The sequence below is a fragment of the Mustela putorius genome, unplaced genomic scaffold (assembly GCF_011764305.1).
Source record: "Mustela putorius furo isolate JIRA1106 unplaced genomic scaffold, ASM1176430v1.1 tig00000788_pilon_pilon_pilon, whole genome shotgun sequence".
NCBI lineage: Eukaryota > Metazoa > Chordata > Mammalia > Carnivora > Mustelidae > Mustela > Mustela putorius.
This window is the reverse complement of record NW_025421481.1, coordinates 4,874,400-4,888,913: the sequence shown is the minus strand read 5'-3', so window position 1 is coordinate 4,888,913 and position 14,514 is coordinate 4,874,400. Positions and strand designations below refer to the sequence as shown.

At 40.3% G+C, this 14,514-nt stretch overlaps 1 protein-coding gene across 3 annotated transcripts in view; it reads left to right on the top strand.

Moving 5' to 3' along the window:
* ANO4 (anoctamin 4) overlaps positions 1-14,514 on the top strand; it is a 457,427-nt gene that overhangs the window by 303,001 nt on the left and 139,912 nt on the right. For all 3 annotated transcript variants that reach the window (XM_045084796.1, XM_004742962.3, XM_004742961.2), the window contains one exon: positions 3,883-4,014. In XM_045084796.1, coding sequence (XP_044940731.1) covers positions 3,883-4,014 — 132 coding nt within the window. The remainder of the gene's footprint in view (positions 1-3,882; positions 4,015-14,514) is intronic.

Sequence of the window (14,514 nt, the reverse complement as noted above, 5' to 3'; positions counted from 1 at the left end):
AGAGGCTGCTTGCACTCCCTGGCTGCTGGCTTTTGAAAGCCAGCAATGCCCAGTTGAGTCCTTCTCACACTTTGAATCTCTCTGATGTCCCCTTCTGCCTCCTCTTTGCTATGTCTAGATAGAGAAAGTTCTCTCCTTTTATTTATTTTTCTATTTAAAATCCATTTAATTAACATATAGGGTATTATTAGTTTCAGGGGTAGAATTTAGTCATTCATCAGTGACTTACAACATGCAGCGCTCATTATATCAAGTGCCCTCCTTAATGCCCATCACCCAGTCCCCATCCCCCCCCCACCTCCTGTTTATTTCCTAGAGTTTAGAGTCTCTTATAGTTTGTCCCCGTCTCTGATTTTATCTTGTTTTATTTTTCCCCTCCCTTTCCCTATGTTCACCTGTTTTGTTTTTTAAGTTCCACACATGAATGAAATCATGTATTTGTCTTTGACTGACTTCACTTAGCTAGAGGGTATTATGCTAAGAAAAGTTCTCTCCTTTGAAATGGCTCATATGATGAAGTTGGGCCCACCTGAGTAATCCAGGATGCTCTCCCTCTCTAAAGGTCTATAAACTTGCTTACATCTGCAAAGTCCCTTTGCTGTGTTGCATGACATATTCACAGGTTCGAGTGATTAGGATACACACATCTTTCAGGAGTTGTTCTGCCAAACAGAAGAGGGTACAAGCTGCTATCCACATTTGAGTATTTGTTTCTGTCATTTTGAAGAGCACACAGCACGGACCAGCATTATGTGGTAGAACCTGTACAGTCCATGATTTGTCCTCCTGCTTCTCCTCAGGTTACCCCACTGAAGGCCTATTCACCTACCCCAACCCTCAGCCAGTGTCTCAGGGGTTTTGTTTTTAAGATATTTTTTGAATATCTTTTTTTCCACCATAGTGTTTTAAAAGCCCAGGTCCTCTGCTTTCCATCACTTTTATATTAGCCTCCCTTGTCCTTAAGAAGTTGCTAATGACACCGTTTACCTGGCAGTTTCTGCAAAGCATTGCGTGCACACCATGTGTAGGCTTCCTAACAACATCAGTAAGATGGTTGATGATGATGATTAGTACATTTTAAAATAAGGTTTAAACAGGTGAGTGATTCCTGGAAGATCACACAGCTGATAAGCAACAGATCCAGGGTTTAAGCACCCCATTTCCACACCCCAGCTTCTTTTAGGAGCATCCCTTCTCTTCCCTCCACTTCTGGCCCCTCCTCATTTTTCAATGAATCATTTTCATTACCCTGTTCCACTCTCTTTTCACCATCTCCACATTTCATTTAAATTGTGGTGCTATAAGCTGTTGCCGAAAGCTGCCATTTCATTCCCATAGAGTATTGATGCCTGCTTTTTCACAGCTTTATTTGTTTTTATCCACACTGAGCACTGTACCCAGCTAGATTTAATTCATAGTCGTGGCACGCAGAGCCCAGATTCTGTAAGAATGTGAACCTTGCAAAGTGTAATCCGATTAGTGCTGCAGACTGGAGATGTGTGGGAGTAAAAGCTCTATTATGAAAAGCTCTGGGCCAATGTCCTTTTTCTTGAATGAGTTTAAAGGCAATCAGATGAAATAAAGCCAGGAGTTACGGGGAAGACCACCAGCTTAGCCTAGGAAGTATAGTTTATGAGTCAATTTAAGGACTAAATCATTGAACTTAGACAAGTTGTAGATGCCAGTGAAACACAATTAACTTTGAATTGAAAAAAAAAAAATAAGAAAGAAAGAAAAGAAATGTCAAGAGGCAAGCTGGTTGTTCAATTCTTATTTGGGGGGGAAGATAGTAATATTAGCAGGTACTCAGTGTACACTGTATTTCTGGAGATTTTATGTATATACTGATTAATCACCATAACCCTATGAATTGAGTATTATCATGCCCACTTTTTTAAAAAAGGAAATTAAGGCACAACAAAGTTAAATAACTTACCCAAGGTCACACTGCTAATATTTACAGAACCAGGATTTATTTTTTTTTAAGATTTTATTTATTTATTTGACAGAGGGAGAGAGGCACAAGTAGGCAGAGAGGCAGACATGGGGGTGGGGGTGCGGGAAGCAGGCTCCCGGCTGAGCAGAGAGCCTGATGGTGGGGCTTGGTCCCAGGCCGCTGGGATCACGACCTGAGCCGAAGACAGAGGCTTAGCCCACTGAGCCACCCAGGCGCCCCCAGAACCAGTATTTAAATTCAATTACTGCAACCCCATGTTCTCAGTCACTGTGTTCTACTGTGTCTCTGATGCACATTATGTCACTGTACTTCAAGTTTTTTTTTAAAGAGTGGGGAGGGAGGGAGGACCAGGAGAAGGAAGGATGGAGGAGATGGGAACTGTTTCCTCTCATCCCACTTTGGGCTCTTCCAATTTGCTCTTCTTTTCTGGGCACATGACCTTTAGTAGAATCTTGATTTCTGCGCGTATATATGTGGTAGCTATGAGTTGTCTTTGAGAGGAAGGGCCTAGAAAAGTTGTGAGAATCTTTCCACTTTGAACTTTCAGGGGTTCTGAAGAAAGTCCAGCCACCACTGGGCAGAAGGGGGTTATAGTGAGACTGGAACCCTGCAGAGAATAAAAGAAGTGGTAAAAGAGTTTCCTATTATTGTTCATCTTGGAGCTGATTGGTTATAGAAAAAGCAATTCCTTAACCTGGAAATTTCATTGAAAATGATAAATTGCCTTGTAAATATTTTTTGAATTGGAAAAAAATCCACCCAAATTCCATGTGTAATTAATAGACTTAGAAGGCATTTAGATATTTTCTTCATTAGAAGACTCCATCTCTTCTGTAGTTCTTAAGAACTACAGAAGTTCTAGTAGTTCTAGTATCAACTGTTTTGATGTGGTGATCACTAACATCAAGAGCCCCAAACCTGCATTCCATTCCTGGCTTTATTCACTGGCTGGGTAATTTGAGCTGGATACCTAACCACCATGGATTTCTTCTGTGATATGTAAAATGAGTATGGTACCTGTTCATTCTGCCTTACTGAGATGCTATTTGATATGTGCTCTTGGAAGACACTTGCTTTAGTGGATATAGATACCTGATATAGCACAGTTGTTTTTAAGTATGCTGTGCATTTTGTTCCTTCTGGTGGTTTTCTGTGAATAACTGACAATCTGGTCACTTGGAAGTCAGATGTTTTCATAAGCAGAAGCCAGAGGAAATCAAGAGGGGGCCAGGGGAAAACTGTCTTGTAAACCACCTTCACAACACTGTTGTTTTCTGTGACTTTGCATCCTTGTGCACCCTGGCCAGAGTGACACATGCGTCATCGTGCCCCTGTACCTTGAGAGCCATGGAGTCAGCTTAAAAGAATGAAAGCTGAACTGCCTGATGTCTGAAGAGAGGCAGCTCAGGGAAGGTGTGAGAGGCAGGAAGCAAATCATGACATCATGCTCTGTGCACACAGGCAACCCATTGGGATGTGCTGTCAGCTGCCCTGCTGAAAGTTAACTACAGTCAGAGCACTTCCCTAACCAAGAGAAGATGGGGAAATTTTCCAAATACAGAATGAATTTCTAGAACCTGCAGAATGTAAGCAGTTAAAGTCTCTGCTGCTTTGCTTAAGGGGCTGTCCAGTTCCTTTCCAGAGCCTTCCAGGCTTGGTCATTTATTGGCATGTTGGTGAACATATAACACTTGGTTACTATTTCATAGACAATAATTTTGAGGTCCTGTGATGAGACTGAAAAAACACTGGAGTTGAGACTCTCTTCTTTCTGTCTGTGAAATGGGGTGTCATGTACTCATGTACAATGGGAGTGTCTGGGGTGTCTGGTGTTATAATTATTGCTCTGTGGAGGCTTCCTTCTTATTTTTTGGGGGCAATGCTGACATGCTGTACCCTTTGGTCTTGCCTTTCGTGTACCACAGGATCGATAAACAAATAAGCAGGTTTCGGAGATGGTTACCTAAGAAGCCCATGAGGCTGGACAAGGAGACACTGCCAGACCTGGAGGAGAATGACTGCTACACTGCCCCTTTCAGCCAGCAAAGGATCCACCAGTGAGTGTTTCGTGTGAAAGCCTTTGTCTTACTAAGGACATGCAGCTGTGGTAGACCTTCTCCTGCACGCCTTTGAGTCCTTGGCATGTGGAAGGAACAGCTTAGTGCCCTTCTTCCCTGAAAGTCCTGTGAGTGTTCATATCCCTTTTGTATTTGGGTAAGCTAACTATTCTAACAAACAATCTCCATATCTCAGTGGCCTGACACAGTAGAACATGTGTTCATATATTTGTTGGGTAAATGACCTTCTCCACAGTGATTTAGAGACCCAGGCTCCTTCTATTTTGTGGCTCTGCCAGTCCCCATGCTCAGAGTCCCTTCAGGCTCATCATCATCTAACCAGCAGACAGGGAAGTTGGTCTACCCTTGACCCTATTGAAAAGAGGTGTCATTGGTTTGTTTTAATCAATATCTGTTCACTTCTCTTTTTCCTTTTCTTCAGCAACTCACCAGGTTCCCCCAGGAAAAGCCACATTCTTGAGTAGCCCACTTGCTGGCTCTTCCATCAGACAGTCTCTGAACAGTGATTTTTCACTTTTGACCTGCAGGGGGAAAGGTTGGCTGAGTAATTGAGCCTTTGGGGTATTGCAAAAGTGATAGAGAATTGACTCTGAAACTTCTGCAATGACAAGAAATTGCGATGGGGGGTCAGTGGTAGGAGAGAAAAGCATGCCAAAAACTGTAAACAACTAGGCAAAAACAGCCTCTCAAAAGACAAATAAGTAAGTTTGGCCCAGCCTTGCTCTCAGCCAGACTTCCAGAATTCCTGGCTCTCCCCACTCCAGCCATAGAGACAGCCTGAGTAAAAAGGACTTCCCCAAGGGGAGGAAGAGGGTAACAGATTTTTTGAAAAAAATAGGTTGCTAACTTTGAGGGAAAACAACAACAACAACAACAAAGGGCAGTCATCAAGTTGCAGGGAATATATGGTTGGGGCATGTTTTGGCAACAGAAAATCAGTTAATGTCTTTGGACTTCTAGAAGGTGAAGGAGAAAAGAAAAATCAAGGAGTAGATGTTCTGCATCAAAATATAATATATAATGCAAGGGAAACAACTTTGTAAGCCTCTAAAATAGCAAAACTTTTGATCCCCAAAAGTCAGATTGATGCCAACCCAGCCACATTATGGGAATATTAAAAAAAGTCATTGAAAAAGACATGAAACTCATAGCCTGGCCCCAAAATCCTAGTTAGATCCTCTGCAGGAAATAAGAAATGGAAATGTTTCACGTTAACTCCAAGATCAAGACTGTGTTGTTTATCGTAAAATTTCCTGGACAAGTGATTGGATGTTTTAAATTTTTCTGAAGTAGAGTCTGGTTTACATGCAGAATTTTCTCTTTGCCTCTCACCTGCCCAAGAGAACACCTAGCACAGTACAGGAACATCTCACAATTTTCAGATGGATTACTTATCAGATGGATAAGTAGGTAGTTAGAAAATAAAAGAAATATAGGGTATGTGCATAGGGTTTTGCTTTGCTTCAAAGAGATATATGTAAATAGAAGAGGAAGATTTTCTACTACTCATCTTCATGCTGGTTACATTTCCTGATGTTCTTTCTTGCTTTAGAACATATTTCTTAGCAGAATTCTCAAGTCAGAAGCATCTAGGCACCCATCAGGATTTCTAGAAAATCGAACCAAGATTCATATCTTTATAAGTATTTTAAAATATTTAATAAATGAGGAATGATAGCCTGTGAGATCACAAAAGTACTCAGCCATCTCCATCACAAATTTACGAGGCCCTTTTTTGTTATGTTTGGGCATTGGTTCACTGAATAATTAATTCATTTACAGTCTCTGATTTGATGTCTACTTCTTGCCAGGTACTGTCTGGATACAGAGGATATAAAGATAAATGATAAACAGTCTTTACCCCAGCCTAAAGACAGAAAGACCATTTTAAATAATTGTATACAATATGATGGGTGTTACTTAAAAGAAAGAGTGTTCCATACTGCAGATTTGGGGAGAGGTTCTAAAAAATAAGAAGTGAACACACTCAAAAATGCTTGAGATGGGTCTTAAAGATAACATTTGTCCAGGAAGGTAGTGAGGGGAACAGATATCAAGAGAGAATAATTTATGTGTAAAAGTATATGGGTATGGGGCGCCTGGGTGGCTCAATTTATTAGGAGTCCCATTCTTGATTTTGACCCAGGTTGTGATCTCAAGGTCATGAGATCAAGTCCTGCCTTGGTCTTCACCCTGGGCATAGAGCCGGCTTGAGATTCTCTGTTTCCGTCTACCTCTGCCCCTCTCTACCCTCACTCCCTTCACCACTGCCACCACGGGCATGAAACAGGAGGGAGTATCTGAAGAACTACAAGTAGTTTTCTGTGTATAGACATAGGGTATGAGAAAACCTGGCATTATTGTTTGAAATAGGAGAGTGATCAGTGAAAGATGAGCTTTCAAGACAGGAGAACCAAGAAGGATAAAGCAAAGGGATAGCTGGAAGGAAGGAAACCTAAGAATCTGGCCTCCGGCCATTATACAGTTGGGTGGTGAAGAATTAAACAAGGGTCTTGAACATCATGGGCAGTGGGAATTTTTTTCGCTTTGAGAATTGTCATGCCGCATGAATATGTGTAGAAGTAAGACTTGAGGAGTGCTGGCTCTCCATTTGGAAGTGATTGGTGTAATCAGAAAAAAAAAAAAAATCCCTAAAGATAGATGTTTCCCTAAGGTGACACTAATGGGTTTAAAGTAATCAGAAGTAGCTGGTTAATGAGCTCTAGGGTTTATAATATGTTTAGCTAGTTTTCTAAATGCAATCCAAAATCCCATGTGACTTCTTGGTTTTGCAGAATGTTTGATATTGTGTTTGTCTAGGAATAAAAGTGACTAATAGATGTGTGTGTGTGTGTGTGTGTACATGAATGTAGAGGAAAAAGAAAAATTAGGAGTTCAATAAATACTGACCAAAGTGGAAAAGAAGTCTTAAAAAATTCTTTGTGCTCAGGATAAAGCCCAGAGTCTGAAGCTGGCTGACTAGCTTCTACTTCCATTCTCTGTTGAGTGCTTCATCCACAATGAACTGCTTTAACCTTAACTCACAGCGCCCTTTTGACTCCTGTTGTACAGAGTCTTCCCTTTGTCTGGAGCACTCTTTCCCTTAGACTTCTTTCTTTCAGGTTTCATCAGAGGCATTTCCTTCAGAAAACATCCCAAGATTTCCAACCTTATATGTGCATTTCAAAAACATCATTCTGTATGCACTTGGGAGAATGGGTTGGAGGTGGACAAGTATAGAACCAGGGAGATTGGTTATATTATTTCTAGGTTTAAAAGTAAATTCTGGGTGAGGTGCATTCTTCTGTATCTTGATAAAATTTATTTTTTTCTATCATAGCTCTCAATATAGAACCGTATAGGCAGTAAAGTTCTTGAAAGTCTATGTCTACATCATCATTTTTTAATCTCATAGTTGGTGCTTAATAATGATTTGTCAAATGAGAAATTAATAGATGAAATAGAACAATCATGTGAAGAACGAATAGAGATGGTGTGAAGTTCGCTCACTGCACACTCCTCTCAGGCCAAATTCAACCCATTCTCTCCTCCAGTGTGGTCCACTTCCATTGTTCCTGGTCTAGTTAATGGTACTTATATTTGTGCAGTTGTTGAAACCAGAGTTAGGAAGGTATTCTAGACCTCTTCTTCACCTCCACTTTCTGCATTCACTGCATCTCCAGTCTGATGATTTTCCAAGCTAAGTGTCTCTGTAATCTAACAACTTCTCTCAATGTCCACCATCATTATCTCATTTCTGAAACCTAGAAGTATTGTTTCAATCCTTGCCTGTCTCCAATCCATTCTCCCATGTGCTAAAGAATGATGTTTTCGAAATGCATTTCTAATCATGTCACTTGATCTTGTTTAAAAACCTTAGAATTAGGGTGCCTGCATGGCCCAGTCATTAAGCATCTGCCTTTGGCTCAGGTCATGATCCCAGGGGCCTGGGATCGAGCCCCACATCGGGTTCCCTGCTCAGCAGGGAGCCTGCTTCTCCCTCTCCCCCTGCTGCTTGTGTTTCCCGCTCTCTCTTATTTATTTGTCAAATAAATAAGTAAAATCTTTAAAAAAAAAAAACTTTAAAATAAATATCAAAATTATTGAAGTGAAAATAAGGTCTTAGGTGGCCTGACCATCTGGCCACTCCTCTCCAGCCTTATCTGCCTTCACTGTCTTCTACCCTCTCTTCTTATGGTCCAGACATATACAGCCTCTCTCAGATCTTTGGATGCACTCTCCCTCAGAGAATAAGCACATGCTGTTTTCTCTCTTGGAATTCTCTTCCCACTTCTTCCCCCTTCCTCTAGTTTACCCTTATTCAGTCTTTAAAATCCAGCTCCAGAACTATTCCCAGGGAAGCCCTTCTCTACTCCTTCCAAAGACCAGGTCTCCTTGCTGTATTCTCTTTAAATCATGTTTCCTATATAACATTTTTTATTTGAAATTCTATAAATTTGTAATTATTTGGGTATTACATCATAAATCCTTCAGCCCTCCAGGTAAACTAAACTCCATAGAGGCATATACCGTGTCTGTTTTTGCTCACAGTTATATCTCTAATACTCAACACAGTGCCTAGCTTACCGTAAATGTTCAGTATTTGTCTATTAAATGAATGCAGTAAGGATGAGAGTAATAAAGACAATATGGGAAAATATAATTATAAACCTTTATGCTCTGAACTACATTGTACAAAAAAATTTAAGTTGAGAATCAATTAAAAAACAAATAGCCTAGCATTATATTTGAACATATATTAATGTTTGAGAAGCAGTAGAGGGAAACCAGTGAGTACACATGTCTGCAAGTCCACATATGATGCCATTGGTCATTTTATATGGTACCATCAAACACTTACAGATAGAAAAACTCTCCTAGATGTCAGAACCTTAATACTTAAAACAACCCTATGGCAGAGGGAAAATTATTGTCACCATTTGCAGATGAGGAAAGTAAAGCACAAAAAGTTAGTTCACGTAGCTAGGTTAGTCCACCTACTGAAACAACCCCCAAATATCAGTGCTTTAACACTATAGAAGTTCATTTGTTGTTCACATCATTGTTTAGTGTGGGTTACCATGAAGAAGGAAGTACAATGTCTCTGCTCCACAGAGTCATTCAAGTACTCAGGCTGCTTCTGTTGTAACTGCCAACCCTTAGGTCCCTTGCTAGGATTGACATGAAAAGAGGAATGAGAAATTTTGTGGGAAGTTTTTAATGGGCCAGGTTAAGAAGTGGTGAACAACACTTAAACCCACATTTCATGGACCAGAATTCAGTCATGTAATTGTCCCCACTCAAGGGATGCTAACATAACTAGTCTATCTCTGTGCCCAAGAGGGAAAAGTTAACAGGTTTTTTGAACAACTCAGCAGTCTGTCTCAGTGATGGAGCAGGAATTCAAATTCAGACAGGGAGGCTCCAGATTCCACATTCTTTTTTATTTTTTAAAGTATTTTATTTATTTATTTGACAGAGATCACAAGTAGGCAGAGAGGCAGGCAGAGAGAGAGGAGGAAGCAGGCTCCCCACAGAGCAGAGAGCCCAATGTGGGGCTTGATCCCAGGACCCTGGGATCATGACCCGAGCTGAAGGCAGAGGCGTTAACCCACTGAGCCACCCAGGTGCCCTCAGATTCCACATTCTTAAGCATTACACTCTACTGTGGGATTTTTCAACTTTTGTGCTATTGACATTTTGATCTGAATAATTCTGTTGTAGAAAGCTGTCTTGTGTGTTATAGGGTGGTTAGTAGATCATTGTTCTCTATCCATTTGATGCCAGCAGCAGTTCCCTCCCCCCTTGGTTGTGAAAATTAAAAATGTTACAGACATTGCCAAATTTTCCTAGAGTGTGGGGAGGATGGGCTCAAAATTGCAGCACTCTCACCACTTGAAAACCATTGCTTTACTGGCTTTTAATACATGATACCCTTCGGGCAGGACCACTCACTTTTTGACATCCATTAAACTCTAGTTGAATCTGATAATTATGACAGAACTCTGTTTAAGATTTAAGTTTTTTCCTTGTCACCTCCTTGCCTGTGAATGTTGGCCTGCTTAAATATCATCACCCTTCATTCTTAAAATGGCATTTGCAGTAATATCCTGAGGCAGTTACTTTTTAAGGCTGATACTCAAAATAAAGGTTTATGCTGGTAGACCGAGGAGAGGAAATGTAGATAAGATGCGTGCCAGTTTTTATAATAGATATGTGATATATTTTTTCAAGAACTAGATCAATTCTGAATTGCCCTTCAGGAAATGTTTGTGTTAGATATAAGCATGAAAATGTTTCTCCCTGTAGTTTTATTCCTGTTATTACCATTAGTTTATTTTTATGAAAACCTATAAAAATGAGGTGAAATTAACCATTGACCATTTCCTAATAGAAGATTCTGAAATTTGTGTTTGTTGTAGGTGCCTGTGATTAAATAGGTACTCATTCATGCACATGCCCCATGATTGTTGTTGTTCTGAGTGCTTGGGAATCAGCCGTGAACAAACAGGCCAACATCATTGTTCTCCTAGAGCTTACCATATAGCTGGGGCTAAGTGGCAAAAAATTATAAACCAGTGGTTCTCAATAGGTGAGTGATTTGGCAAGGTCTGAAAATATTTTTGGTGGTCACAACTAGAAGCCGAGAGTGCTACTGGTATCTAGGGGATGGAGTGCACAGGCAGTTCCCATAACAAAGAGGTCTCCAGCCCTGGATATTCGTAGTGTTGAGGGAAATGTTTAAAAAGAAAAATCTTCTTCTACCCAGAAGAAGAATAAATGAAACAAGATGGGATTGGGAGGGAGACAAACCATAAGTGACTCTTAATCTCACAAAACAAACTGAGGGTTGCCGGGGGGAGGGGGTTTGGGAGAAGGGGGTGGGATTATGGACATTGGGGAGGGTATGTGATTTGGTGAGTGCTGTGAAGTGTGTAAACCTGGTGATTCACAGACCTGTACCCCTGGGGATAAAAATATATGTTTATAAAAAATAAAAAATTAAAAAAATAAAAAAAAAATCAATCATAGTACATGTTAGAATGGGTTAAATATTATGGACAAAGAGAAAAAGAGGAGTAGGGGTTAAAAATGAAGAATCCTGGCATGGGATGTGTGTGCAGGTTAAATTTCCAAAGATGGTGTTTATATTCTTCTGTGGACCTCAGAAAGAAGGTGTGATTAGAAAAAAACTTAAAGAAGGTGAGGAGGGGAATGGAGAGGGGAGTTCAAGATAAGGGAACAGCCCTAATCTATGAGCACATGTGGTTGAAAGTAAGATCTTTGTGGATGGAGAGGAAATGATGAGACTGGCAATAGGGATGAATTAGAAGGGAAAGAGGCTTGGCTTTTACAAAGAGAAGCTAGCTATGGTCTAATTTAACTATTGAAAATATCATTGCAACTCTTTGAAGAACAGACTGTAGGAAGCAAAAGTAGAAACGGGAACTAGTTAGGAGGCAACTGCAGACATCCCAGTGAGAGATGATGTATTTATTTATATATGTATATGTATTTTCACATTTCTACTTTTTAAAAGTCTGTAGTAACAATGGATATCACATATAACTCAATATCAACCCATTTCCTTGCAAAGCTTATTTATGCACAAAACATTTTAGCTAGTGTCCTGTGAATGTATGAAGTAGACATTATACAAAGACCTCTTAAGATGACTTTTGCTTATATGCCTTTCTCCACCCACTAGACTGTGAGCTACTGAGGGCCAGAAGTTCCTGCCTGGCAGCTAGTGACACCCAGGGTATGATTATGATCATAAGACTTAACAGAACAGGAAAGAGCACAGCAGAGTTGGCACTGTTGCCACTGTGGGAAGACAGAGCCAGGACTCCAGAGTCTGGTTCTCTCATTTTAAACCCGGAACATCCATATGAAAAGTTGAAAACCATAGTCAATAATTAGTCAGTTGTGATCTCCATGTTCTACTTTAATTTACCCTTGACTTGTTGACTTATTTTTGGTCTCATTTTTACTAATAGACTATCTTCCCTATCCAGTTTTATGGCATTAAATTCCATTCTCAGGGCTAATGCCTGACCCCAAGACACTTAACTCCTACATCATACATTTTAATGCATATGTCATGTGCATGCGGGGAATGTCAAGTGTGTATATCAGAAGACAACTTGATGTGGAATTGGCTTACATGCTTTTTTCTCCCCTTCCAGACCATGATCTAGGGAATAACAAAACAACACAGCTCTTTGTGCCCAAGAAAGAACTGACCACGGAAATCTTGGTGCTCGGATCCGTGAGGGCTGATAAGGACAGAAGAAAGTTGCTGAACGGTTGTTAGTGGGAGGTTCTTTGGAAACTCTCCTTGATTTCCTTCTGAATAAACCAGCAAACCATGGCAATGAACCATGGACAGCAGTAATCAGTCAGTTCACTACCTAGCAGCTGTCTTCAAGTAGTGGTCACAAAAATTGTAATGATAAAAAGTGGTAGTAGCCACCATTTTTCTGTTATTGTATTCCAGAGTTGTGAAATAGACACATTACAACTCTGAGGGTACAGGTGTATGATGAAGGTCAAAGAGACTGAGTGGCTTGCTCATAGTCACTCTAATCAATGGCAAATTAGCCAACAGAAGTGTGTATTCTCCACAGTGCTGACACCTCAGGTGTGTGCCACATGGGCAGAGCCAAAGAACAGTTTACTTTTCAGCTGCATTACACTAGCATGAACAGGTGCACATAAATATACCTGATTACCTTTGGAATTAGTTAAAGCATTTGAGGTGGGAGAAACAGACAAATAAAATGGTAAAATATAAGTAAATATTCTGAACTAAGGAGAATATCATTTCTTCACGGGGGAAAAAAAGGGCTTAGATTTGCAACCTTCAGTGGCCTATCTGTAAGTGTTGATAAATGACCCAGCAAATTGGGCTTTAAGCATAGTAGGTAGAGCAGAGGGAGAAACACAGTTAAGCACATATTTCTGATTGCCCGAGAGGAAGAAAACCAACCGCTTAGTGAAGCAGGACTTTTCTTAGCATTTTCCAAGCATTTTTCAAGAAATAAAATTCTTGTATAGAGAAAGGAGGGAGAGTTGTGAATAAAGCAGTCAACAATTTCCTTAGCAACCTACTTAGAGCAAACATCTTGTAGGGCTTTTCCACGGGCTGTTTTTTGTAGGTCCCTCAGCATGGTTCTGGAGAATTAATTGCTTGAGGCTCTAACATTTTGGAGGAGTTTAGATATCAGCAAAATACTGCAGTATATTCTAAACTAACCTCATGCAAATTGTTTTTGTCTGAACTACATTCTGCAAGAATTATAGCTGCGAATTGATTAAAAAGCAAATAAGCTCATGTTCCACTTCAATGTATATTTGTATTTGAGAAACAAAAGCAAACCTGTGGGTACACATTTTTATAAATCATTGTGCAATACCATTTGGCCATTTTACATGGTATCACCCAAACTGGATTTACACATTGTTTATCAGCCATAATTGTATGGGAGCCTAAGAGCCCTATCTCACAGAAAGCTCTCCTGCTCTAGCCAACTATGGGTCCCAAAGCTTTCAGCATTAGGGTCAGTCATTCATTGGAGCATTGTAGTTCCAGAAGGCCCCCTCAAAACTCAGACAATTTCAGAGAAAGTAATTCAATACAACAGTAGGGATTCTGTTGAATAGTAGGTCTGTGAATAAGGTATAATCATTATCCCTATATTTATAGAGGAGGAAACAGACACAGAGAGAGTGAATACCTTGCCCAAGGAAACATGGTAAGTAGTGGGACTTGGATTCTAAGGTAAGGCACTCTGGCTCCAGTCTTAGCCTCAAACTATATATTGGTTCTCTATGGCTGCTATAAAAAACCACCACAAATTTCGTGGCTTAACACAACACAAATATACTAGGTTAGAAGTCTGCCGTGGGTTTCACCAGGCTAAAATCAAGGTGTGGCAACCTGCCTTCTATTTTAAAGGCTCCAGGGGAAAACCCATTTCTTAGTCCTCTCCAGCTTCTGGAAGCTTCTGCATTCTTGGCTCTGGGCCCCTCCCTTCAACTGCAAAGCCAGTGACGGTGGTTGAGTTCTTCTCACATCACATCATTTCACTCTGACCCGGCTTCTGTCATCTCACCTCCTTCTCTGACTCTTCTTCCTTCCTCTTCCATTTTTAAGGACACCTGTGAATACCTGGGACCTGCCTGAATGGTCCAGGATAATCTCCCTACTTTGAATTCAGTTGAGAAGTAACATACTTCTATCTGAAATAATTCTTTTTTTGCATTAGAGCTTAAAATAGTCATAGGTTCTAGGGATTAGGATGTTGACATTGTTTTGTCTAGCACAACTATATAAACTGACCAATCTGCATAACCCCAAGGGTCCAGAACAGAAGACAGGTAAGTTTGGGCAGAAGGAAAATAAAGAAGGAAGAAAGCACTGTGGCAATAGGATTTAGGGACATTAAATGAAATGACTTGTGCAAAATATTTAGT